The sequence below is a fragment of the Salmo trutta genome, chromosome 21 (genome assembly GCF_901001165.1).
Source record: "Salmo trutta chromosome 21, fSalTru1.1, whole genome shotgun sequence".
Classification (NCBI taxonomy): domain Eukaryota; kingdom Metazoa; phylum Chordata; class Actinopteri; order Salmoniformes; family Salmonidae; genus Salmo; species Salmo trutta.
In genome coordinates this window covers 51,944,461-51,967,293 of record NC_042977.1, presented here as the reverse complement: position 1 = coordinate 51,967,293, position 22,833 = coordinate 51,944,461, and the positions used below count along the sequence as shown (strand labels likewise).

General features: G+C 47.6%; 1 protein-coding gene across 1 annotated transcript; it reads left to right on the top strand.

The window, feature by feature from the left end:
- Window positions 1–1,781: 1,781 nt before the first annotated feature.
- Window positions 1,782–18,493, top strand: bag1 (BCL2 associated athanogene 1). Its single transcript, XM_029706135.1, has 7 exons — window positions 1,782–1,899; window positions 2,913–3,038; window positions 7,934–8,016; window positions 8,206–8,319; window positions 11,137–11,244; window positions 16,101–16,163; window positions 17,849–18,493. The coding sequence occupies exons 1-7, from the start codon at window positions 1,863–1,865 to the stop codon at window positions 17,939–17,941; spliced, it is 624 nt and encodes a 207-aa protein (XP_029561995.1). The 5' UTR covers window positions 1,782–1,862; the 3' UTR covers window positions 17,942–18,493.
- The last annotated feature ends 4,340 nt before the right edge of the window (window positions 18,494–22,833 follow it).

The window sequence follows — 22,833 nt, the reverse complement described above, 5'->3', positions numbered from 1 at the left end:
CAAAGGAGATGATTGTGGACTACAGGAAAAGGCGGGCCGAACAGGCCCCCATTCTCATCGACGGGGCTGTAGTGAAGCGGGTCCAGTGTTTCAAGTTCCTTGGTGTCCACATCATCAACAAACTATCATAGTCCAAACATACCAAGACAGTCGTGAAGAGGGCACCACAAAACCTTTTCCCCCTCAGGAAACTAAAAAGCTTTGGCATGGGTGCCCAGATCCTCATAAATTTTATTTATTTATTTATTTCACCTTTATTTAACCAGGTAGGCAAGTTGAGAACAAGTTCTCATTTACAATTGCGACCTGGCCAAGATAAAGCAAAGCAGTTCGACAACATACAACAACACAGAGTTACACATGGAGTAAAACAACATACAATCAATGATGCAGTAGAAAAAAATAAGACTATATACAATGTGAGCAAATGATGTGAGATAAGGGAGGTAAAGGCAAAAAAATGCCATGGTGGCAAAGTAAATAAAGTATGGCAAGAAAAACACTGGAATGGTAGATTTGTAGTTTGAAGAAAGTTAAAAGTTAAAATATAAATAATATAAATAATAAAAGCTCTACAGCTGCACCATCGAGAGCAACCTGACCGGTTCACCCCTACCTACATGTACAAATTACCTCTAACCTGTTCCCCCGCACACTTTCTCTGTACCAGTTACCCCCTGTATATAGCCTCGTTATTGTTATGTTATTGTGTTACTTTTTATTATTTTTTCCTTTAGTTTATTTGGTAAATATTTTCTTCTTAACTCTTCTTGAACTGCACTATTTTTTAAGGGCTTGTAAGTAAGCATTTCACGGTAAGGTCTACACTTGTTGTATTCGGTGCATGTGACAAATAAAGTTTGATTTGATTTGAAACTACCTGCCCTCCAGGACACCTACAGCACCCGATGTCACAGGAAGGCTAAAAAGATCATCAAGGACAACAAACACCCGAGCCACTGCCTGTTCACCCTGCTATCATCCAGAAGGCGAGGTCAGTACAGGTGCATCAAAGCTGGGACTGAGAGACTGAAAAACAGCTTCTATCTCAAGGCCATCAGACTGTTAAACAGCCGTCACTAACACAGAGAGGCTGCTGCCAACATTGAAACCCAATCACTGGCCACTTTAACAAATGGATCACTAGTCTCTTTAATAATGCCACTTTAATAATGTTTACGTATCTTACATTACTCATCTAATATGTATATACTGTACTCTATACCATCTACTGCATCTTGTCTATGCCGTTCGGCCATCGCTCATCCATATATTTATATGTACATATTCTTATTCCTTTAGATTTGTGTGTATTAGGTAGTTATTGTAGAATTGTTAGATTACTTGTTAGATATTACTGCACTGTCGGGGAACTAGAAGCACAAGCATTTCTCTACACTCACATTAACATCTGCTAATCTTGTGTATGTCACCAATAAAATGTGATTTGATTTAACCTGAGCCACGGTACCCCGGGCTATGACCGGTCACCCCATACAATAGCAATCAGTCGATATAATCGACAACTAATTATGGCTGTTCTGTGTTTTTTGTTGTTGTTGTGTGTCTTTTTCATGTTACTTTTTTCACTGTCAGATTCATATCGCGTGATTTCTGACGATAGTTCTCGATTATATCGACTGATTGGTTGTGTATGGGGTGGTCCGGTGACCGGGCAGTAGTAGTGAGTGAGGAGCGCCCTTCTCAAATCGACCAGGGAGATGAGGACCCAGAATCTCTGGGTCTTTCTGGGCTCGGCGCCAGTTAAACTGCAGTACCGCCAGTCCCCTCTGTGTAGACGGGATGGCGTGCTTTCCAACCGGAAGCCTGGCCCCTTGGGTTTTCACTCATGCTACACAGAAATGGCGGAGAATACTGTGACGGTCACTGTCGCTTACGGTAAAGTCAAACACTTTTGCTTTGAATGTTGTCGCTTGTTTAATGTATATTACCCCGTAAAACGAAGACAAATAGATGGTACTGGTAGTCGGAAAGTCGGAGTCCACGGGCTAGCTAGTTAGCTACACACAGCAGGAGATGCTAGCCAGGTAGTTGTCAGATACGTAGCTAGGTGCTTTTGAAATGCTGGTGTATTTATGTACACTAGTATTGTTTTAAATTGTATTGGATTGCACCATAAAAAAAGTGTTTGGGAAGCCAGATGTTAATGCCTCATTCACACGCTAGACGGAACTAGGAAACTCCGAATACACATTTCCGTAGTTCCGACTAGCATCTGAACGCGACATCAATACGATTTCATTTTAATGTACTGAGTGGCTGGGTTGGCAGGACTGTTGGTCATTAATAACTGGCGAATTAGAGACAAAATATCTAAAATATCGTGTTATGAAATACGTTCCAAACGTGGGTCTGTTGTAGACCCACTTGCTCTCTGCGTAACGTTACCCACTTCCTCTCTGCACCCACTTCCTCTCTGCGTAACGTTACCCACTTCCTCTCTGCACCCACTTCCTCTCTGCGTAACGTTACCCACTTCCTCTCTGCGTAACGTTACCCATGTCAAAGTCCCCCCACAGGTTATTATTCCCTGTTGGTCCACATATGCCACACGTGCACAACTTTTAATTTGAACGTAAACAGAGAGGAAGTGGGTCTACAACAGACCCACGTTTGGAAATTCTGTTTAATAATATGATCCTTTAGATATTTTGTCTCAACTGCCCCAGGTCATAATGACAAAACCGTCCTGCACACTAAATTGAAATGGAATTGTATTTAACATCTGGCTTCCCATGGACTGTTTTTGTGCAAACCAATACAATCGAAAGCAACGCTAGTGTATGTTGCTAAAAGCACCTATCAGTTACTGAGATGGCTAGCTAGCTAATGTCTCTGATGTAGCAACTATATAAAAGTACTCTGCGTCTACTCCACCCCTCCTCATGCAGGTTCTACGAAGCACAGCATCACGGTAACGGGGCTGGACGGGAACGAACCGATACTGAAGGACCTTTCTGATGCTCTCGTTCACGTCACCGGGGTCCCGATGCCTGCACAGAAACTCATCTTTAAAGGTAGAGTAACAAATCAAAATGTTATGTCACATGCTTGGTAAACAACAGGTGTAGACTAACAGTGAAATGCTTACTAACGGGTCCTTCCCAACAATGCAGAGAGAAACAAGAGAAATGATGAGATGAGGAATAAATGCACAATGAGTAACAATAACATGGCTATATACACAGAGTACTAGTACTGAGTCAATGTGCAGGGGTACGAGGTAATAACATGGCTATATACACAGAGTACTAGTACTGAGTCAATGTGCAGGGGTACGAGGTAATAACATGGCTATATACACAGAGTACTAGTACTGAGTCAATGTGCAGGGGTACCAGGTAGTAACATGGCTATATACAGGGAGTACTATTACTGAGTCAATGTGCAGGGGTACCAGGTAGTAACATGGCTATATACAGGGAGTACTGAGTCAATGTGCAGGGGTACCAGGTAGTAACATGGCTATATACAGGGAGTACTGAGTCAATGTGCAGGGGTACCAGGTAGTAACATGGCTATATACAGGGAGTACTATTACTGAGTCAATGTGCAGGGGTACCAGGTAGTAACATGGCTATATACAGGGAGTACTGAGTCAATGTGCAGGGGTACTAGGTAGTAACATGGCTATATACAGGGAGTACTAGTACTGAGTCAATGTGCAGGGGTACCAGGTAGTAACATGGCTATATACAGGGAGTACTAGTACTGAGTCAATGTGCAGGGGTACCAGGTAGTAACATGGCTATATACAGGGAGTACTGAGTCAATGTGCAGGGGTACCAGGTAGTAACATGGCTATATACAGGGAGTACTGAGTCAATGTGCAGGGGTACCAGGTAGTAACATGGCTATATACAGGGAGTACTATTACTGAGTCAATGTGCAGGGGTACCAGGTAGTAACATGGCTATATACAGGGAGTTCTGAGTCAATGTGCAGGGGTACGAGGTAATAACATGGCTATATACACAGAGTACTAGTACTGAGTCAATGTGCAGGGGTACGAGGTAATAACATGGCTATATACACAGAGTACTAGTACTGAGTCAATGTGCAGGGGTACGAGGTAACAACATGGCTATATACACAGAGTACTAGTACTGAGTCAATGTGCAGGGGTACGAGGTAATAACATGGCTATATACAGGGAGTACTGAGTCAATGTGCAGGGGTACCAGGTAGTAACATGGCTATATACAGGGAGTACTAGTACTGAGTCAATGTGCAGGGGTACGAGGTAGTAACATGGCTATATACACAGAGTTCTGAGTCAATGTGCAGGGGTACGAGGTAATAACATGGCTATATACACAGAGTACTGAGTCAATGTGCAGGTGTATGAGGTAATAACATGGCTATATACACAGAGTACTAGTACTGAGTCAATGTGCAGGGGTACGAGGTAGTAGCATGGCTATATACAGGGAGTACTGAGTCAATGTGCAGGGGTACCAGGTAGTAACATGGCTATATACACAGAGTACTAGTACTGAGTCAATGTGCAGGGGTACGAGGTAATAACATGGCTATATACACAGAGTACTAGTACTGAGTCAATGTGCAGGGGTACGAGGTAATAACATGGCTATATACACAGAGTACTAGTACTGAGTCAATGTCCTCAATGGTGCAGCTGTAGAACTTCTTGAGGATCTGATGGCCACATCTTTTCAGCCTCCTGAGGAGGAAGAGGAGATGTCGTGCCTTCTTCACGGCTGTATTGGTGTGTTTGTACCATGATGGGTCCTTACTAATGTGGACAATGAGGAACTTGAAGTTCTCGAACCCGCTCCACTACAGCCCTGTTGATGTGAATGGGGCCGTGCTCGCCCGTCCTTTTCCTATAGTCCACGATCAGCTCCTTTGTCTTGCTGACATTGAGGGAGAGATTGTTGTTCTGGCACCACACTGCCAGGTGTCTGACCTCCTCCCTATAGGCTGTTTTGTCGTCGGTGATCAGACCTACCACTGTCGAGACGTCGGCTAACTTAATGATGGGGTTGGTAGTCGCGTGCGCGGCCATGCAGTCATGATGGCACTAAGCACACACCCATGAGGGCCCCCTGTGTTGAGGGTCAGCGTGGTGGATGTGTTGTTGCCTACCGTTACCACCTGAGTGCGGCCCGTCAGGAAGTCCAGGATCCTGTGGCAGAAGGTGTTAAGTCGCAGGGTCCTGAGCTTAGTGATGAGCTTTGAGGGCACTATGGTGTTGAACGCTGAGCTGAAGTCAATGAACAGCATTCTCACGTAGGTGTTCTTTTTGTCCAGGTGGGTAAGGGAAGTGTGGAGTGTAATCTGTGAATCTGTTGGGGTGGTATGTGAATTTGAATGGGTCCAGGGTGTCTGGGAGGATGTGAGCCATGACCAGGTTACATATGTGAGTGCCACAGGTCATTTAGACAAGTTACCTTGGCGTTCTTGGGCACAGGGACTATGATGGCCTGCTTGAAACATGTAGGTATTACAGACCAGGTCAGGGAGAGGTTGAAAATGTCAGTGAAGACCCTTGCCAGCTGGTCAGCGTATGCTCTGAGTATGTAATCCACCTGGCCTTGTGAATATTAACCTGTTTAAAGGTCTTTCTCACATCGGCTATGAAGAGCTTGATCACACAGTCACCCGGAACAGCTGGTGTTCTCATGCATGGTTCAGTGTTGCTTACCTCAAAGCTAGCATAGAGGCATTTAGTCTATCTGGTAGGCTTGCGTCACTTGACAGCTTGCAGCTGGGTTTCCCTGTAATCCGTGATAGTTTTTGGTGACAGGCCACATTTCTTCAGCCTCCTGTGCCTTCTTCAACACGCTGTCTGTGTGGGTGGACCATTTCAGTTTGTCCGTGATGTGTACGCCGAGGAACTTAAAACTTTCTACTTTCTCCACTGCTGTCCCGTTGATCTGGATAGGGGGGTGCTCCCTCTGCTGTTTCCTGAAGTCCACGATCATCTCCTTTGTTTTGTTGACATTGAGTGAGGGGTTATTTTCCTGGCACCACACTCCCAGAGCCCTCACCTCCCCCCAGTAGGCTGTCTCGTTGTTGTTGGTAATCAGGCCTACTACTGTAGTGTTGTGTGCAAACTTGATGATTGAGTTGGAGGCGTGCATGGCCACGCAGTCGTGGGTGAACAGGGAGTACAGGAGAGGGCTGAAAACGCACCCTTGGGGGGCCCCAGTGTTAAGGATCAGTGGAGTGGAGATGTTGTTTCCTACCCTCACCACCTGGGGGCGGCCTGTCAGGAAGTCCAGGACCCAGTTGCACAGGGCGGGGTCGAGACCCAGGGTCTGGAGCTTAATGACGAGTTTGGAGGGTACTATGGTGTTAAATGCTGAGCTGTAATCGATGAACAACATTCTTACATAGGTATTCCTCTTGTCCAGATGGGTTAGGGCAGTGTGCAGTGTGATGGTGATTGCATCGTCTGTGGACCTATTGGGGCGGTAAGCAAATTGGAGTGGGTCTCGGGTGTCAGGTAGGGTAGAGGTGATATGATCCTTGACTAGTCTCTCAAAGCACTTCATGATGACAGAAGTGAGTGCTACGGGGCGATAGTCATTTAGTTCAATTACATTTGCCGCCTTGGGTACAGGAACAATGGTGGCCATCTTGAGGCATGTGGGGACTGAACTGTGTGTTACTCGCTTGTGTACTGCAATCGATATGCTGATAGAATTTAGGTAGCCTTGTTCTCAGATTTAGCTTTGTTAAAATCCCCAGTTATAATAAATGCAGCCTCAGGATATATAGTTTCCAGTTTGCATGAAGTCCAGTGAAGTTCTTTGATGGCCGTCTTGGTATCCGCTTGTGGGGGGATATACACGGCTGTGACGACAACCGAGGAGAATTCTCTCGGGAGATTATACCGTCGGCATTTGATTGTGAGGAATTCTAGGTCAGGTGAACAAAAGGACTTGAGTTCTTGTATGTTGTTACAATTACACCATGAGTTGTTAATCATGAAATCTACACCCTCGCCCTTCTTCTTACCAAAGAGATGTTAGTTCCTGTCGGCGCGATGCACAGAAAATCCTGTTGGCTGTACTGACTCCGACAGCATGTCCCCAGCTAGCCATGTCCCCGGCTAGCCACGTCCCCGGCTAGCCACGTCCCCGGCTAGCCACGTCCCCAGCTAGCCATGTCCCCGTGAAACAGAGTATGTTACAATCCAGGATATCTCTTTGGAAAGCAACTCTTGCCCTAATTTCGGCGACTTTGTTAGCTAGGGACTGGACATTAGTGAGTAACATACTGGGAAGCGGTGGGTGGTGTGCTGTAGTGATCGCTGTTCTGATGCACAGAAGCTGTTTTCAGTCATAGTTTCCTATGATGGAAATATCATGTACAAAAAAAAAGTTAAGATCAGCGTTAAAAAACCCACAGAAAATAGCAGAATCCACTGCAGCGACTTCTTCACCTGTTCTCATTAAAGGTGTAATAAGTCAAGTCCATTGTTAGGCTTGACAGTTTTCTAAGGAGTTGGCAACAGACAGACTGGCAGCCAGACTATTACTACAGCTTCTGCCAAGAGGACTGGACTGTATGGCACAGGGTTTCATAAGGAGTTGGCAACACCGACTATTACTACATCCTCTGCCAAGAGGACTGGACTGTATGGCACAGGTTGTACTATATTGCACTCACCTCTAACCACAGGGTAGCTGGTTCAAGCCCCAGCATGATGCCTCTGCTGTCCTGTTGTTTCAGGGAAGTCGCTGAAGGAGATGGAGGAGAGTCTGTCCAGCTTTGGAATCAAACAGGGTAGCTGGTTCAAGCCCCAGCATGATGCCTCTGCTGTCCTGTTGTTTCAGGGAAGTCGCTGAAGGAGATGGAGGAGAGTCTGTCCAGCTTTGGAATCAAACAGGGTAGCTGGTTCAAGCCCCAGCATGATGCCTCTGCTGTCCTGTTGTTTCAGGGAAGTCGCTGAAGGAGATGGAGGAGAGTCTGTCCAGCTTTGGAATCAAACAGGGATGTAAACTCATGATGCTTGGGAAGAGGGTAAGACCTTCCTAGTTCTGCTGACTGGCACTCACTCATTTTTTACATTTTTTAATCATAATTTGTAAGTCGCTCTGGATAAGAGCGTCTGCTAAATGACTTAAATGTAATGTAAATGTAAATCATTCGGTCAATCATTGGTTCCTAAAAGATGGTTTGAATACAGACCTGTGTGTCGTCTCCTCTCAGAACAGCCCAGAGGAGGAGTCCGAGCTGAAGAAGTTGAAGGACATTGAGAAGTCAGTAGAACAGACTGCTAAGAAACTGGAGAAGGTGGACGGAGAGCTGACAGGGCTGAAAAATGTATGATACTTTATGTCTACATATTATATACATTGCCTTCACCGTTTACACATTTTTGTTGTTACAGACTGAAGTTAAAATTCATTTACTTAAGATTTAGTGTCAGTGATCTACACGTAATACCCCATGGCAAAGTGACATTTAGTTTGTAGAATATTTTTTTAAATTGATAAAACATTTTAAAGCTGAAATGTCTTGAGTCAATAAGTATTCAAACCCTTTTGTTATGGCAAGCCTAAATAAGTTCAGGAGTTTTGAATGACTACCCCCATCTCTGTACCCCACACCTCTGTAGGCCGTCATTGTAAATAAGAATTTGTTCTTAACTGACTTGCCTAGTTAAATAATGAAAATAAATAAAAGTTCCCTCAATCGAGTAGTGAATTTCAAGCACAAATTCAAGCACAATGACCAGGGAGGTTTTTTAGTGCCTTGCAAAGAAGGGCAACTATTGGTAGATGGGTAAAAATAAAAAAAAGCAGATATTGAATATCCCTTAGAACATGGTGAAGTTGTTAACTACACTTTGGATGGTGTATCAATACACCCAGTCACTACTGTTAGGTTCTAATTCACAGAGTAAATAACTCAAAGGACACTATGAAAGCTTAACCAAGTTGATTTCTTCCCTGAGGATCAATACAGCTGCATTAGACAACATGTTTCCACCACCACCACAAGTATATATACTCCAATTTAGGCACTCCTCCTCCTCTCCAATCTGTACATCTATTATGGTTCGACAGGAAGAGGAAGTGATGGGGTAATAAACCATTGTTTCTCCCTTAAGGGGATCTGACCTGACCTCGACCCCCTTGATGCCTAATCCACTAATCCTAATCCAAAAACCTCCACCCGTATCCCCTCTAGCACTCCTAATCCAAAAACCTCCACCCGTATCCCCTCTAGCACTCCTAATCCAGATCTCCACCCGTATCCCCTCTAGCACTCCTAATCCAAAGACCTCCACCCGTTTCCCCTCTAGCACTCCTAATCCAAAGATCTCCACCCGTATCCCCTCTAGCACTCCTAATCCAGACCTCCACCCGTATCCCCTCTAGCACTTCTAATCCAAAGACCTCCACCCGTATCCCCTCTAGCACTCCTAATCCATAGATCTCCACCCGTATCCCCTCTAGCACTCCTAATCCAAAGATCTCTACCCGTATCCCGTCTAGCACTCCTAATCCAGACCTCCACCCGTATCCCCTCTAGCACTCCTAATCCACAGATCTCCACCCGTATCCCCTCTAGCACTCCTAATCCAAAGACCTCCACCCGTATCCCCTCTAGCACTCCTAATTCAAAGATCTCCACCCGTATCCCCTCTAGCAGTCCTAATCCACAGATCTCCACACGTATCCCCTCTAGCACTCCTAATCCAAAGATCTCCACCCGTATCCCCTCTAGCACTCCTAATCCACAGATCTCCACCCGTATCCCCTCTAGCACTCCTAATCCAAAGACCTCCACCCGTATCCCCTCTAGCACTCCTAATCCAAAGATCTCCACCCGTATCCCCTCTAGCACTCCTAATCCAAAGACCTCCACCCGTATCCCCTCTAGCACTCCTAATCCAAAGACCTCCACCCGTATCCCCTCTAGCACTCCTAATTCAAAGATCTCCACCCGTATCCCCTCTAGCAGTCCTAATCCACAGATCTCCACCCGTATCCCCTCTAGCACTCCTAATCCAAAGATCTCCACCCGTATCCCCTCTAGCACTCCTAATCCACAGATCTCCACCCGTATCCCCTCTAGCACTCCTAATCCAAAGACCTCCACCCGTATCCCCTCTTGCACTCCTAATCCACAGATCTCCACCCGTATCCCCTCTAGCACTCCTAATCCACAGATCTCCACCCGTATCCCCTCTAGCAGTCCTAATCCACAGATCTCCACCCGTATCCCCTCTAGCACTCCTAATCCAAAGACCTCCACCAGTCTCCATCACTCCTCAGATACTATACTTCTGAGTATACTATGTTCCAAGTTTAACCCAGAATCTAACACTGCAAAGATACAGGCGTCCATCCTAACTCAGTGGCTGGAGATGAAGGAAACCAATCAGGGATTTCACCATGAGGCCAATGGTGACCTTTAACACAGAGTTTAATGGCTGTGATTGGAGAAAACTGAGGATGGATCAACAACATTAGTAAGGGAGTTATAGTTTTGACATAAATCAGCTATTAAAAACTATGGCAAGACTTGAATGATCAGCAATCAACTTGACAGAGTTTGAAGAATTTAAAGATGAATGGACAAATATTGTAAAATCCAGGTGTGCAAAGCTCTTACAGACTTACCCAGAAAGACTCACAGCTGTAATCACTGCCAAAGGTGATTCTACAAAGTAAATGAGATATTTCTGTATTTCATTTTGAATACAATTATAAAAATGTCTAAAAACATGTTTTCACTTTGTCATTATGGGGTAATATGTGTAGAAAAAAAGATTGAATCCATTCAGGCGGTAACACAACAAGATGTGGAATAAGTCTGAGTAAGAATACTTTCTGAAGGCCCTGTACGTGCCAATATATACTAGGACTGTGACTAAAACACGAAGCACACAACTCTTTCTATGTAAAATATTGTGTCCTTGCCACAATACTAAGGAGTATGGCGTTGCTGGTATGGTCCTGGTTCTACCTTGGCATCCTTCCCAAACTGAGACCTAGCAGTAGTGTTAGATAATGTCCAGAGAGAGTGAAGCAAGAGGCTGCACTTGTCAGCACCCACACAGTATCTACACATTGCATGTACACAGGAGTTAGCTTTTCTTTGCTCTTTCCTGTTCCTGTTGTTCTATAGGGGTTCCTAGCTAAGGACCTGCAGGCTGAGGCGCTGGGGAGACTGGACCAAAGAGTGAAGGTGGCATCTGAACAGTTCATGAAGATTCTAGAGCAGGTGGACTCTATGGTAACACAACCCTAACCCTCCTACACTTAGTACTGGCCCCCCTAACCCTCCTACACTTAGTACTGGTCCCCCTAACCCTCCTACACTTAGTACTGGTCCCCCTAACCCCCTTACACTTAGTACTGGTCCCCCTAACCCCCCTACACTTAGTACTGGCCCCCCTAACCCTCCTACACTTAGTACTGGTCCCCCTAACCCTCCTACACTTAGTACTGGTCCCCCTAACCCCCCTACACTTAGTACTGGTCCCCCTAACCCCCCTACACTTAGTACTGGTCCCCCCTAACCCCCCTACACTTAGTTCTGGTCCCCCTAACCCCCCTACACTTAGTACTGGTCCCCCTAACCCCCCTACACTTAGTACTGGCCCCCCTAACCCTCCTACACTTAGTACTGGTCCCCCTAACCCTCCTACACTTAGTACTGGTCCCCCTAACCCCCCTACACTTAGTACTGGTCCCCCTAACCCCCCTACACTTAGTACTGGTCCCCCCTAACCCCCCTACACTTAGTTCTGGTCCCCCTAACCCCCCTACACTTAGTACTGGTCCCCCTAACCCCCCTACACTTAGTACTGGGCCCCCTAACCCCCTACACTTAGTACTTGGCCCCCTAACCCCCCTACACTTAGTACTTGGCCCCCTAACCCCCCTACACTTAGTACTGGGCCCCCTAACCCCCCTACACTTAGTACTGGTCCCCCTAACCCCCCTACACTTAGTACTGGTCCCCCTAACCCCCCTACACTTAGTACTGGTCCCCCCTAACCCTCCTACACTTAGTACTGGTCCCCCTAACCCCCCTACACTTAGTACTGGTCCCCCTAACCCCCCTACACTTAGTACTGGTCCCCCCTAACCCCCCTACACTTAGTTCTGGTCCCCCTAACCCCCCTACACTTAGTACTGGTCCCCCTAACCCCCCTACACTTAGTACTGGGCCCCCTAACCCCCCTACACTTAGTACTTGGCCCCCTAACCCCCCTACACTTAGTACTTGGCCCCCTAACCCCCCTACACTTAGTACTGGGCCCCCTAACCCCCCTACACTTAGTACTGGGCCCCCTAACCCCCCTACACTTAGTACTGGTCCCCCTAACCCCCCTACACTTAGTACTGGTCCCCCTAACCCCCCTACACTTAGTACTGGTCCCCCCTAACCCTCCTACACTTAGTACTGGTCCCCCTAACCCCCCTACACTTAGTACTGGTCCCCCTAACCCCCCTACACTTAGTACTGGGCCCCCTAACCCCCCTACACTTAGTACTTGGCCCCCTAACCCCCCTACACTTAGTACTTGGCCCCCTAACCCCCCTACACTTAGTACTGGGCCCCCCTAACCCCCCTACACTTAGTACTGGTCCCCCTAACCCCCCTACACTTAGTACTTGGCCCCCTAACCCCCCTACACTTAGTACTGGTCCCCCTAACCCCCCTACACTTAGTACTTGGCCCCCTAACCCCCCTACACTTAGTACTGGGCCCCCTAACCCCCCTACACTTAGTACTGGTCCCCCCTAACCCTCCTACACTTAGGACTGGTCCCCCTAACCCCCCTACACTTAGTACTGGTCCCCCTAACCCCCCTACACTTAGTACTGTGTCCTTAACCCCCCTACACTTAGTACTGGTCCCCCTAACCCCCCTACACTTAGTACTGGTCCCCCCTAACCCTCCTACACTTAGTACTGGTCCCCTTAACCCTCCTACACTTAGTACTGTTTCCCCCTAACCCCCTACACTTAGTACTGGTCCCCCTAACCCCCCTAGACTTAGTACTGGTCCCCCTAACCCTCCTACACTTAGTTCTGGTCCCCCTAACCCCCCTACACTTAGTACTGGTCCCCCCTAACCCCCCTACACTTAGTACTGGTCCCCCTAACCCCCCTAAAATTAGTACTGGTCCCCCCTAACCCTCCTACACTTAGTACTGGTCCCCCTAACCCCCCTACACTTAGTACTGGTCCCCCTAACCCCCCTACACTTAGTACTGGTCCCCCCTAACCCTCCTACACTTAATAATGGTCCCCCCTAACCCTCCTACACTTAGTACTGGTCCCCCTAACCCCCCTACACTTAGTACTGGTCCCCCTAACCCCCCTACACTTAGTACTGGTCCCCTAACCCTCCTACACTTAGTCCTGGTCCCCCTAACCCCCCTACACTTAGTACTGGTCCCCCTAACCCCCCTACACTTAGTACTGGTCCCCCCTAACCCTCCTACACTTAGTACTGGTCCCCCTAACCCCCCTACACTTAGTTCTGGTCCCCCTAACCCCCCTACACTTAGTACTGGTCCCCCTAACCCTCCTACACTTAGTACTGGTCCCCCTAACCCCCCTACACTTAGTACTGGTCCCCCTAACCCCCCTACACTTAGTACTGGTCCCCTTAACCCTCCTACACTTAGTACTGGTCCCCTAACCCTCCTACACTTAGTCCTGGTCCCCCTAACCCCCCTACACTTAGTACTGGTCCCCCTAACCCTCCTACACTTAGTACTGGTCCCCCCTAACCCCCCTACACTTAATACTGGTCCCCCTAACCCCCCTACACTTAGCACTGGTCCCCCCTAACCCCCCTACACTTAGTACTGGTCCCCCTAACCCCCCTACACTTAGTACTTGGCCCCCTAACCCCCCTACACTTAGTACTGGGCCCCCTAACCCCCCTACACTTAGTACTGGTCCCCCCTAACCCTCCTACACTTAGGACTGGTCCCCCTAACCCCCCTACACTTAGTACTGGTCCCCCTAACCCCCCTACACTTAGTACTGTGTCCTTAACCCCCCTACACTTAGTACTGGTCCCCCTAACCCCCCTACACTTAGTACTGGTCCCCCCTAACCCTCCTACACTTAGTACTGGTCCCCTTAACCCTCCTACACTTAGTACTGTTTCCCCCTAACCCCCTACACTTAGTACTGGTCCCCCTAACCCCCCTACACTTAGTACTGGTCCCCCTAACCCTCCTACACTTAGTTCTGGTCCCCCTAACCCCCCTACACTTAGTACTGGTCCCCCCTAACCCCCCTACACTTAGTACTGGTCCCCCTAACCCCCCTAAAATTAGTACTGGTCCCCCCTAACCCTCCTACACTTAGTACTGGTCCCCCTAACCCCCCTACACTTAGTACTGGTCCCCCTAACCCCCCTACACTTAGTACTGGTCCCCCCTAACCCTCCTACACTTAATACTGGTCCCCCCTAACCCTCCTACACTTAGTACTGGTCCCCCTAACCCCCCTACACTTAGTACTGGTCCCCCTAACCCCCCTACACTTAGTACTGGTCCCCTAACCCTCCTACACTTAGTCCTGGTCCCCCTAACCCCCCTACACTTAGTACTGGTCCCCCTAACCCCCCTACACTTAGTACTGGTCCCCCCTAACCCTCCTACACTTAGTACTGGTCCCCCTAACCCCCCTACACTTAGTTCTGGTCCCCCTAACCCCCCTACACTTAGTACTGGTCCCCCTAACCCTCCTACACTTAGTACTGGTCCCCCTAACCCCCCTACACTTAGTACTGGTCCCCCTAACCCCCCTACACTTAGTACTGGTCCCTTAACCCTCCTACACTTAGTACTGGTCCCCTAACCCTCCTACACTTAGTCCTGGTCCCCCTAACCCCCCTACACTTAGTACTGGTCCCCCTAACCCTCCTACACTTAGTACTGGTCCCCCCTAACCCCCCTACACTTAATACTGGTCCCCCTAACCCCCCTACACTTAGCACTGGTCCCCCCTAACCCCCCTACACTTAGTACTGGTCCCCTAACCCCCCTACACTTAGTACTGGTCCCCTTAACCCTCCTACACTTAGTACTGGTCCCCCTAACCCTCCTACACTTAGTACTGGTCCCCCTAACCCTCCTACACTTAGTACTGGTCCCCTACCCCCCTACACTTAGTACTGGTCCCCCCTAACCCTCCTACACTTAGGACTGGTCCCCCTAACCCCCCTACACTTAGTACTGGTCCCCCTAACCCCCCTACACTTAGTACTGTGTCCTTAACCCCCCTACACTTAGTACTGGTCCCCCCTAACCCTCCTACACTTAGTACTGGTCCCCCTAACCCTCCTACACTTAGTACTGTGTCCCCCTAACCCCCCCTACACTTAGTACTGGTCCCCCTAACCCCCCTACACTTAGTACTGGTCCCCCCTACCCCCCCTACACTTAGTACTGGTCCCCCCTACCCCCCCTACACTTAGTACTGGTCCCCCTAACCCCCCTACACTTAGTACTGGTCCCCTAACCCCCCTACACTTAGTACTGGTCCCCTTAACCCTCCTACACTTAGTACTGGTCCCCTTAACCCTCCTACACTTAGTACTGGTCCCCCTAACCCTCCTACACTTAGTACTGGTCCCCCTAACCCTCCTACACTTAGTACTGGTCCCCTAACCCCCCTACACTTAGTACTGGTCCCCCCTAACCTTCCTACACTTAGGACTGGTCCCCCTAACCCCCTACACTTAGTACTGGTCCCCCTAACCCCCCTACACTTAGTACTGGTCCCCCTACCCCCCTACACTTAGTACTGGTCCCCCTAACCCCCCTACACTTAGTACTGGTCCCCCTAACCCCCCTACACTTAGTACTGGTCCCCCTAACCCCCCTACACTTAGTACTGGTCCCCCTAACCCCCCTACACTTAGTACTGGTCCCCTAACCCCCTACAGTAATTTAGGCCTGCTCCTAATGCAGGTGGACTCTATGGTAACACAACCTTATTAACAAACACACATAGTTGACTGGTGTAACAGATTTGTTGAGTAGAGAATCCCTAGCTGCTGGTCTTATCACAGCTTACTCTGTAAACACTAAAACAACTATGTTATGTTAACAGACTTTACCAGAGAACTTTGGTGACTGTCGGATGAAGAAAAAAGGCCTAGTAAAAACAGTTCAGGTGAGTCTATTTAATTTCTGATGAACTCTCAGTGAGTGATCAAGCATGTCCTTATTCCACTTGAGTAATAAATATAAAACCATGCTGTTAATAAGTTGTTACTAGTTATTACAGGGTTACTACGATGGTCTAAGAATATACACGGTCTCTTCTTGTTCTTCTTCCAGGGATTTAACTGCCTCCTCTTCCTCCTCCAGGGATTTAACTGTCTCTTCCTGTTCCTCCTCCTCCAGGGATTTAACTGTCTCTTCCTGTTCCTCCTCCTCCAGGGATTTAACTGTCTCTTCTTGTTCCTCCTCCTCCAGGGATTTAACTGTCTCTTCTTGTTCCTCCTCCTCCAGGGATTTAACTGTCTCTTCCTGTTCCTCCTCCTCCAGGGATTTAACTGTCTCTTCCTGTTCCTCCTCCTCCAGGGATTTAACTGTCTCTTCTTGTTCCTCCTCCTCCAGGGATTTAACTGTCTCCTCTTCTTGTTCCTCCTCCTCCAGGGATTTAACTGTCTCTTCCTGTTCCTCCTCCTCCAGGGCTTTAACTGTCTCTTCCTGTTCCTCCTCCTCCAGGGATTTAACTGTCTCTTCCTGTTCCTCCTCCTCCAGGGATTTAACTGTCTCTTCTTGTTCCTCCTCCTCCAGGGATTTAACTGTCTCCTCTTCTTGTTCCTCCTCCTCCAGGGATTTAACTGTCTCTTCCTGTTCCTCCTCCTCCAGGGATTTAACTGTCTCTTCCTGTTCCTCCTCCAGGGATTTAACTGTCTCTTCCTGTTCCTCCTCCTCCAGGGATTTAACTGTCTCTCCTTGTTCCTCCTCCTCCAGGGATTTAACTGTCTCTTCCTGTTCCTCCTCCTCCAGGGATTTAACTGTCTCTTCCTGTTCCTCCTCCTCCAGGGATTTAACTGTCTCCTCTTCTTGTTCCTCCTCCTCCAGGGATGTAACTGTCTCTTCCTGTTCCTCCTCCAGGGATTTAACTGTCTCTTCCTGTTCCTCCTCCAGGGATTTAACTGTCTCTTCCTGTTCCTCCTCCTCCAGGGATTTAACTGTCTCTTCTTGTTCCTCCTCCTCCAGGGATTTAACTGTCTCTTCCTGTTCCTCCTCCTCCAGGGATTTAACTGTCTCTCCTTGTTCCTCCTCCAAGAATTTAACTGTCTCTCCTTGTTCCTCCTCCAAGGATTTAACTGTCTCTTCCTGTTCCTCCTCCTCCAGGGATTTAACTGTCTCTTCTTGTTCCTCCTCCTCCAGGGATGTAACTGTCTCTTCCTGTTCCTCCTCCAGGGATTTAACTGTCTCTTCCTGTTCCTCCTCCAGGGATTTAACTGTCTCTTCCTGTTCCTCCTCCTCCAGGGATTTAACTGTCTCTTCTTGTTCCTCCTCCTCCAGGGATTTAACTGTCTCTTCCTGTTCCTCCTCCTCCAGGGATTTAACTGTCTCTCCTTGTTCCTCCTCCAAGGATTTAACTGTCTCTCCTTGTTCCTCCTCCAAGGATTTAACTGTCTCTTCCTGTTCCTCCTCCTCCAGGGATTTAACTGTCTCTTCTTGTTCCTCCTCCTCCAGGGATTTAACTGTCTCTTCTTGTTCCTCCTCCTCCAGGGATTTAACTGTCTCTTCCTGTTCCTCCTCCTCCAGGGATTTAACTGTCTCTCCTTGTTCCTCCTCCAAGGATTTAACTGTCTCTTCTTGTTCCTCCTCCAGGGATTCCTGGCTCAGTGTGACAAGATAGAAGCAGGGATTTTAGACCACTTGGCTAAGATCCAGTCTAAGAACCTGGCCCTGGCAGATTCTTAGATCTACCAGTTCACAGAGATCCACTGGGTCACCGTCTGGAATCTGCCATCATGTCCATCCCTCTGCTGTTCCACATCTCTCCATCTGCCCTGGTCTCCACTGGGTCACCATCTGGGGAAATCCATTTGATTTCAATGACCTTTTGACAGCATCCCTTTCGATTTGAACAAAACCTTCCATACGTAGTCGCTCGTTGTAGAAGTGGTCCGAAAGTGACTTTCGGGACCTGAATGTCAAAACATCGAAGACATAAAGGTGTTCAATGTTGACCTGTTAGAATGTGTGAGACCCATTCTGTATTCAAGAGCATGTTGTGTGTCAACCGATGACAGGCACAACACAACCTCAGATGATGTGAAATAGGGTCTAAGCTACAACATGCAGATATGAAAAAGAGTTTACACTTTGTTAGATAATTTATGTTAAAGCTTAAATAATGTCCACATTTTTATTAAAACATATTTTTTTCAAGAAATTATTAAATCGTATGACAACCCTGTTTGTAAGCTTTTAAATTATATCAATCTCAACCATAAATATTTTTCATTGAAATGGATGTCTCGTGGTATGGTGGGGTATGCAAAATGGGTAAACTTTGAGGACTCTTCTTCCATGGGCAAACATGGATGGAAAGTTGTGTTTAAATCAAAAGGGATGCTGTCAAAAAGTGATTGAATTCAAGTAGATTTCCTAATCTACTAAATCTCTCAACATATCCCTTCCCTCTCTCTCTCTGCTGTGACTCTGCCCTGGTCCTATGTTGCTCTTGGAGCAACACTTCTGTCTTCAGTCATCATCTCTCTCCAGGCCTGGAGCAGCTCTAGGACACCTCTAGTGGAGTCATCATCTCTCTCCAGGCCTGGAGCAGCTCTAGGACACCTCTAGTGGAGTCATCATCTCTCTCCAGGCCTGGAGCAGCTCTAGGACACCTCTAGTGGAGTCATCATCTCTCTCCAGGCCTGGGGCAGCTCTAGGACACCTCTAGTGGAGTCATCATCTCTCTCCAGGCCTGGAGCAGCTCTAGGACACCTCTAGTGGAGTCATCATCTCTCTCCGGGCCTGGAGCAGCTCTAGGACACCTCTAGTGGAGTCATCATCTCTCTCCAGGCCTGGAGCAGCTCTAGGACACCTCTAGTGGAGTCATCATCTCTCTCCAGGCCTGGAGCAGCTCTAGGACACCTCTAGTGGAGTCATCATCTCTCTCCAGGCCTGGAGGAGCTCTAGGACACCTCTAGTGGAGTCATCATCTCTCTCCAGGTCTGGAGCAGCTCTAGGACACCTCTAGTGGAGTCATCATCTCTCTCCAGGCCTGGAGCAGCTCTAGGACACCTCTAGTGGAGTCATCATCTCTCTCCAGGCCTGGGGCAGCTCTAGGACACCTAGTGGAACCCTATTCCAACGTAGTGCTCTAGTTTTGGACAGAGACCTATGTGGTAGCCCTATCAGGCCAAAGCTAGGACACTAAATAAGTAAAAGTGACATTTATGAGCTGTTCTAATGTATTTATTTAGCATGGCAACATGCAGCAGAGTACCTTTATAGTGACGGAGCCCTCCGTGTGTGCGCTGGGGTAGAGAAGACAACACTGACTGTTGCAGCCTCTTAACAATGTCCCCTGCCTTTGGTGCTGTGTATGTAGGAGATTTTAACAAACAAAGTAAAAGAACCAAAATGAAATAATCCTTCAGACTTTGAAAATGTGTGGTGTTTGCTGATATGTGTTGTAATAATGAAGAGACGGCTGATATTGAGCTGGTGACTGATTCTGTACTGCTTTCTAGTGACAGGATGTGATGTCACTAATGGTCAGTCTGACCAGTGACAGGATGTGATGTCACTAAGGGTCAGTCTGACCAGTGACAGGATGTGATGTCACTAATGGGCAGTCTGACCAGTGACGGGATGTGATGTCACTAATGGGCAGTCTGACCAGTGACCGGATGTGATGTCACTAATGGACAGTCTGACCAGTGACCGGATGTGATGTCACTAATGGACAGTCTGACCAGTGACAGGATGTGATGTCACTAATGGACAGTCTGACCAGTGACAGGATGTGATGTCACTAATGGACAGTCTGACCAGTGACCGGATGTGATGTCACTAATGGACAGTCTGACCAGTGACAGGATGTGATGTCACTAATGGACAGTCTGACCAGTGACAGGATGTGATGTCACTAATGGACAGTCTGACCAGTGACCGGATGTGATGTCACTAATGGACAGTCTGACCAGTGCCAGGATGTGATGTCACTAATGGTCAGTCTGACCAGTGAGAGGATGTGATGTCACTAATGGACAGTCTGACCAGTGACAGGATGTGATGTCACTAATGGACAGTCTGACCAGTGACCGGATGTGATGTCACTAATGGACAGTCTGACCAGTGCCAGGATGTGATGTCACTAATGGTCAGTCTGACCAGTGACAGGATGTGATGTCACTAATGGACAGTCTGACCAGTGACAGGATGTGATGTCACTGATGTCACAGTCTGACCAGTGACAGGATGTGATGTCACAGTCTGACCAGTGACAGGATGTGATGTCACTAATGGACAGTCTGACCAGTGACAGGATGTGATGCTGGCTGCCTAGTGGAACCATGTTATAGTGTGTCGTTTCAGATAAAAAGCTGTTGTGATTGTGTGGTTTAAACCGTGTGGTCTGTCTGAACTGGCATCCTGTGATAATATAGTGCACTAAACCCCAGCACCCTGGTCAAAAGTAGTGCACTACACCCCCAGCACCCTGGTCAAAAGTAGTGCACTAGCCCTCAGCACCCTGGTCAAAAGTAGTGCACTAGCCCTCAGCACCCTGGTCAAAAGTAGTGCACTAGCCCCCAGCACCCTGGTCAAAAGTAGTGCACTAGACCCCCAGCACCCTGGTCAAAAGTAGTGCACTAGCCCCCAGCACCCTGGTCAAAAGTAGTGCACTAGACCCCCAGCACCCTGGTCAAAAGTAGTGCACTATTTAGCTGCATTTACACAGGCAGCTGAATTCTGTTTTTTTTCCCCCCAATTTTTGACAAAAGGGCTAGTCTAGTTGATCAAACGACGCAGTTAGTGGGAAGAATATTAGAATCGTGCTGGTTGTGTAAACGCAGCCATATTGAATATGGTGTTTGAGATGCAGTCAAGCGTATTCTATCCATTCAGCAGGTTAACAAATCCAACATCTGTCTTCACTTTCACACCTTTATACAGAGCATTCTGGAAGTATTCAGACCCCTTCCCCCTTTTCCACATTTTGTTACGTTACAGACTTATTCTAAAATTGATTAAATAAAGTATTTATTATTAAATTATTAAATTAAGTATTCAGACCCTTTGCTATGAGACTCGAAATTGAGCTCAGGTGCATCCTGTTTCCATTGATCATCCTTGAGATGTCTCTACAACTTGATCGGAGTCCACCTGTGGTAAATTCAATTGATCGGACATGATTTGGAAAGGCACACACCTGTCTATATAAGGTCCCACAGTTGACAGTGCATGTCAGAGCAAAAACCAAGCTGTGAGATGGAAGGAATTGTCCCAGACAGGATAGTATCGAGGCACAGATCAGGGAATAGGTACCAAAATAATTCTTCAGCATTGAACACAGTGACCTGCTTCATTCTAAATGGAAGAAGTTTGGAGCCACCAAGACTCTTCCTAGAGCTGTCTGCCCAGCCATCGGGGGAGAATGGCCTTGGTCAAGGAGGTGACCAAGAACCCGATGGTCATTCTTTGGAGATGGGAGAACCTTCCAGAAGGACAACCATCTCTGCAGCACTCCACCAATCAGGCCTTTATGGTAGAGTGGTCAGACGGAGGCCACTCCTCGTAAAAGGCACATGACAGCCTGCTTGGAGTTTCTCAAAAGGCACCTAAAGACTCTCAGACCATGAGAAACAAGATTCTCTGGTCTGATGAAACCAAGATTGAACTCTTTGGCCTGAATGCAAAGCGTCACGTCTGGAGGAAACCTGGCACCATCCCTACGGTGAAGCATGATGATGGCAGCATCATGCTGTGGGAATGTTTTTCAGCTGCAGGGACTGGGAGACTAGTCAGGATCAAGGAGGGAAAGATGAACGGAGAAAAGTACAGAGAGATCCTTGATGAAAACCTGCTCCAGAGCGCTCAGGACCTCGGACTGGGGCGAAGGTTTACCTTCCAACAGGACAACGACCCTAAGCACACAGCCAAGACAACGCAGGAGTGGCTTCGGGACAAGTCTGAATGTCCTTGACTGGCCCATCCAGAGCCCAGACTTGAATCCGATCGAACATCTCTGGAGAGACCATCAAATAGCTGTGCAGCGACGCTCCCCATCCAACCTGACAGAGATTGAGAGGATCTGCAGAAAAGAATGGGAGAAACTCCCCAAATACAGGTGTGCCAAGCTTGTAGCGTCATACCCAAGAAGACTCGAGGCTGTAATCACTGCCAAAGGTGCTTCAACAAAGTACTGAGTAAAGGATCTGAATTACTTATGTCAATGTGATATTTCAGTTTTGTATTTTTAATAAATGTGCAAACATTTCTAAAAACCAGTTTTTACTTTGTCATTATGGAGTATTGTGTGTAGATTGATGAGGGGGGAAAACCAATTAAATCCATTTTAGAATAAGTCTGTAAAGTAATATTTTGGGGAAAAAGTCAAGGGGTCTGAATACTTTCTTAATGTATGTCTTGTTGTATGGAAGTCTATGCGTCACATTAAATGTTAGTCATTTAGCAGACTCTCTGATCCAGAGCCACTACAGTAGTGAGTCATTTAGCAGACTCTCTGATCAAGAGCCACTACAGTAGTGAGTCATTTAGCAGACTCTCTTATCCAGAGCCACTACAGTAGTGAGTCATTTAGCAGACTCTCTGATCCAGAGCCACCACAGTAGTGAGTC

What these genes read in the sequence shown, in the direction of transcription:
- bag1 (XM_029706135.1), top strand. Translation starts at nt 1,863, where the DNA reads ATGGCGGAGAATACTGTGACGGTCACTGTCGCTTACG. An exon ending in GACGGTCACTGTCGCTTACG is followed by an intron (nt 1,900 to 2,912) that starts GTAAAGTCAAAC and finishes CTCCTCATGCAG; the next exon opens with GTTCTACGAAGCACAGCATC. An exon ending in TAGAGCAGGTGGACTCTATG is followed by an intron (nt 11,245 to 16,100) that starts GTAACACAACCC and finishes TTATGTTAACAG; the next exon opens with ACTTTACCAGAGAACTTTGG.